This window comes from Cryptomeria japonica, chromosome 9 (assembly GCF_030272615.1).
Source record: "Cryptomeria japonica chromosome 9, Sugi_1.0, whole genome shotgun sequence".
Lineage (NCBI taxonomy): Eukaryota > Viridiplantae > Streptophyta > Pinopsida > Cupressales > Cupressaceae > Cryptomeria > Cryptomeria japonica.
The window spans coordinates 358,717,053-358,721,786 of NC_081413.1; the positions used below are offsets into that span (position 1 = coordinate 358,717,053).

The window sequence follows — 4,734 nt, forward strand, 5'->3', positions numbered from 1 at the left end:
ATCTCACCACAACCAACTAGTCACCATCTCTACCAACCAAGCTTGCATCGTCACCTGTATATCTTAGACCACCGCAGCCAGCTAGTCACCATCTTTGCCAACCAAACAATGACACCATCACCGTGCAACCATCATCGTCCAACATTGACACAAGCCACCATCGTTCATGCATCAACATGGTACCGGACAAAGAGGGTTCAAAACAACATATCAACATGTTAGGTTTCGAACACAAGACCTTTCAAATAGTAAGGCTTGTAGTTTCCATTGGGTTGCGGGGTCATCCCCTTATATTAGCATATCAGACCACCACAACCAACTAGTCACCATCTCTGCCAACCAAGCCTGCATCATCACCTGTATGTCTCACCGCAGCCAACTAGTCACCATCTCTACCAACCAAGCTTGCATCGTCACCTGTATATCTTAGACCACCGCAACCAGCCAGTCACCATCTCTGCCAACCAAACAACAACACCATCACCATGCAACCATCATCGTCCAACATTGACACAAGCCACCATCGTTCATGCATCAACATGGTACCGGGCAAAGAGGGTTCAAAACAACATATCAACATGTTAGGTTTCGAACACAAGACCTTTCGAATAGTAAGGCTTGTAGTTTCTATTGGGTTGCGGGGTCATCCCCTTATATTAGCATATCATTATTATATTATAATATCATTATATTTTTATTTAATATTTATTCTTATCCATAAAAGTGAATTTTATGTATCCCCATAATTAATAATATTAGATTAAGATAATTATGAAGTTAACTCATTGCTTGATGAGATAACATAGCTGATTGATCAATTAAACTTAAAGTGGCTCATAATTGAGAGGTGGAAGTGAAGATATAATTATCATTAAATAATTAAAAATTAAGTACAATAACTAAATCAAAATTTACTCTATGATACTAAGATTAAAATTTCATATATACCTACGTTTTCAACTTATGAAATTTCAATTAGATTATTATACAAATCATCCACTCATTTTCTACTTGAACTAGAGAGGAAGTGCCTCTTTCCAAATTACCAAGATATTCGGTTAACCTAAGTTTTTTCTTTATTTGTGCTTCTTTCCTTATTATTTTGCAATTCAATTTTATAATATGACAGACATAATAATGTTGAGAATCAAAACCTAAAATTTACTACTTCTGAATTAGAGCCTTGACAAAGAAAGGCATTTGAATTTTGAGCCCTCGCCTGTATACACCCAAGAGGGTAAAAAAAATGAAGGCTTGTCTGTGATAATCAGTAGTGAGAATGGCGGCATCGTCATTGCAAGCAGGCGTACTGGCCACGATACAAGAGTTGCGTCCTTCCTCACCGTTATTCACCAATGGAGCTTCACTCAGAATTACCGGCAGGTGCCGCCATTCTTTACAGTGTATCATTAAAAAATAAAAACTCATCTTGTGAATTTTGGAATTTTCTTTTGGCAATTACCTTTGTTCTTCTTGCGGCGATCACTAGTTCATTCTTTGTACAGGGGATCGTCCCTTTAATTGCTCTTAAAGTCGTAGCTCTACTGCACTAGGGTATTGAATGTATTGAGGTTTCTGATTCTGCTATCAACAGTATGGCGCCTTTGTGTCTTTGAGGGTTTATAGTTCCTTGGTAAGCCCTTTTACTTGAAAGTAACTGCTCCCCAAGGACATTGTGGTGTGGAACTACATTTACAAGTAAAACGGTCTGTTTTTGTAAGTAGATTTTTTTGGCTGCTTTTCAATAACTATTTTACAGATTGTAATTTTTGTTACATTAAACTATTACAGTCACCGGTGGACGTAATTATAATCTTTTTCTTGATCCCTTATGATTTAGGAGAATTAGCCTAGTCATCATTATTTCTGCCACTACCACACTAAAAATGATTTATAGGGAGAAGAATTGGTACCATTATTATCAAGATCACACTAGAATGTGAGCCACTGGATAAGGTGAGGGCATATGCTTGAAATGCTAGTCTCTGCAAGTTCTGAGCCATATTGTTTACAGAACTCAAGATTGCAGGAAATACGACTTCACGACTTATTTTTTCTTAGAAAATTAGTATGGGACTATAGTTCTACAGGTTGTCTCCTCTCTGTCTTGAAATGCGTACATCACATTTGTGCTGGTGAGGTACATATTGAAGGTTGAAAACTTGAAAGCTCTTGGATATTGGAACAATCTTTTCTTGTCTGTCATTGAAGCTTGTTATGATCTCTTAGGTATTGGGTTTATATGTGAAAATGGAAATTCATTTTGTAGTGGCATTTTTCATGTAATCTTGCAGTAAATTTTCTGATTTATTTCCATCCATGCTCTTTTATTTTCTGAGCAGGCTGCAAGAGTTCTCAGTTGAAACGGCAGTTGCAGTCATAGCTGATGAAGGGGCGACTTTTAGAATTGATACTCAAAATTTAAGGGATATTAATTTTCGAATAGGATCATTGTATCAATTCATTGGAGAGCTTTTTATTCAACCAGATTTACCTCCTGATCAGGTCTTTTTCACATCAATATTTTTGGAAAGTGTCAAGTCTTCTTGTTTCAGTTCTATTTTAGATATAGGGTAACATATATCCTTTTGCTGTTCATATATGCTTCTGCAATGCAGGAATTATGCTTTAACCGGGCTATGATGATGATGCAGGCGATCTTGCAGGCAAGGGTGGGAAGAAATGTGGATGGCATGGACATTAACCTTTACCGCAATTCATTAGAGCTTCGCAGGCGATTTGAGGAAAAATATATCAGCACAAATTCCATCTGAAAGTGTTTCTTTGCTTGGAAAGCCATTTTTTTGTGAATGGAAGATGTGCAAATTGAGGAATTTATCAAGGATTTTTCTGAACAATTCAGCTTCTTTCTGAACCTGGACAATTTGGTCTCTTTATTAATTCATATTTAATGTGATATCTTACATTGGTCTGCTTTAGTCTATTTAGATTGGAGGGCTCTAGATACAGGCAATGATTTTGTTGGAACTTGGATGCCAAAGTTACATTTGAACCGTTTGTATGAGGAATTGGCTGGTAGCTTAGGGCTATGCACTCATCAACATGATCTGAATGTGCATAATGAGTATTGAAAATTTCTTATTTCTACTTGGGCGTCAAATAAAATGTTAACTTGTTAGAAGTTGGAACCCCATCCACAAGAGAAGACTTGTGTAGTTAATTTCCGCTGGAGTCCACAGGTTAAGATGGTTCCATTGTAACCCAGACTGGAAATTGCTTTTTGGGTGACTTAAGACAGTGTCTTGGAGAAACTATAAGCGACAGAAGTCAGCCAAATGATACATCATAGGTGATGATCGCCTGCAAGTAGATTTTTTATAAAAATTGTCATACATTAGACAGATAACCTTATACAACTGTAACTTGCTAAGCTGGTCAATGCATGCTGAAAATCTGACCTAATAAATAACGATCTTTAAACCTTTTCTTGAAAACATACTGCAAGGATAGAAACTTTTTGATTAAGATGAACATTGTCTGGATTTGACAAAGTTGTGGCTGTTGATGCAGAAGCTGAGTGAGTGCAAAATAATCTTATTGAATTTGCTGAGACTGGAGCTGGTGGGAGATAGGAGAGCTGGAGGCAGAAGGCCAGATTGCAATTTGGTACAAATATTTTTCAAATTAAAATCAAAATTACATGGAATGGGAATTCAATTCAGGCAGATTTTTGTTTCTATTTGAACTTTAAGTGTACACCAACATATAGATTAGGAATCAGTGTCACAGAGCAATCGTGATAAAATCAGATACAAGTGAAGCAGCGGGGCCAGAAATTGCAATTTGGTGTGGATATATATTGGACAAAAATGCTAAAACCAAAACTTTCAGAGTATGGGAAATCATATTACATGCACATTTGAGTTGGTATTTAGACTAAAATCTGTACTTCATGATCCATAACTATAAGGATCCAGAAAATGTTTCTTTCCAAACAATCATTTACTCCATTATAAGACACCTGAAACACAGTGTTTTGCAAGGTGACAAACCTCTAGGTATTTTCTTTGTTGGCATGGTGGCTTTGAATTTGTAGTGATTGTTTAACATGTCATGAAAGTTACTTTTGTGGCATTGCAATTTCATCATTATACCTTTGTTGGTTTCATGATATCATCCTTATACCTAAGGTGGTTCTACTTGTATCAAACAAAGAGCTAGAGTGAAGATAGAAAAGTTGTCTTTTCAGATTCTTTGATGCTTGGAAATCCTTCAACGCATGAAAGGATATTACCAATAGAAAGTAGCCATAAGAGGCATAAGCCCATGATGGTAGGAGATCGTGGGTGAGAATTTAGCTGGTTGCAGGAGTAAGATTTGTTCATGCAGAGTTGCTGAGTTTGTGGCAACAGGATTTTCCAGTATTCTCTATTTGAGATCATAACTACCTTTTACCAAACAAGAGAAAGCTGAACATTTTGCCACTTTAGTTGGTTTTCCCCACGATAGGGACTTCTGGGTATAGTTTTTGTCATACATGTTTTGGTGGTTGTTCTTACTGTTTCCGTGGTTCATCGGTATTTCATTAAACTGGATCACTATTTCATTGCATTAGCTTAAGAAAATCAGTCTTATCATTATTTGCATTCTATTATTTGCTAATTTGAAGCATAATACAAGTCTTACAAGCTAAACATATGTAGACTGCCAACAAGCATAGAGATTTGAGAGAATGTGTGTTACTTCAAAAAATGGAGTAGGAAGTGTAGAGCA

General features: G+C 36.6%; 1 protein-coding gene across 1 annotated transcript; it reads left to right on the plus strand.

Annotated features, from left to right (window-relative positions):
- The first annotated feature begins 1,139 nt into the window (after positions 1-1,139).
- Positions 1,140-4,027, plus strand: LOC131029802 (CST complex subunit TEN1). The gene is made up of 4 exons (XM_057960454.2): positions 1,140-1,383; positions 2,343-2,505; positions 2,655-3,310; positions 3,532-4,027. The coding sequence occupies exons 1-3, from the start codon at positions 1,280-1,282 to the stop codon at positions 2,772-2,774; spliced, it is 387 nt and encodes a 128-aa protein (XP_057816437.1). The 5' UTR covers positions 1,140-1,279; the 3' UTR covers positions 2,775-3,310; positions 3,532-4,027.
- The last annotated feature ends 707 nt before the right edge of the window (positions 4,028-4,734 follow it).

Coding starts and splice junctions, on each gene's coding strand:
- LOC131029802 (XM_057960454.2), top strand. CDS start 1,280: ATGGCGGCATCGTCATTGCAAGCAGGCGTACTGGCCACGATACAAGAG. Junction 1,384..2,342: donor TCACTCAGAATTACCGGCAG/GTGCCGCCATTC, acceptor TTTTCTGAGCAG/GCTGCAAGAGTTCTCAGTTG. Junction 2,506..2,654: donor CAGATTTACCTCCTGATCAG/GTCTTTTTCACA, acceptor ATGATGATGCAG/GCGATCTTGCAGGCAAGGGT.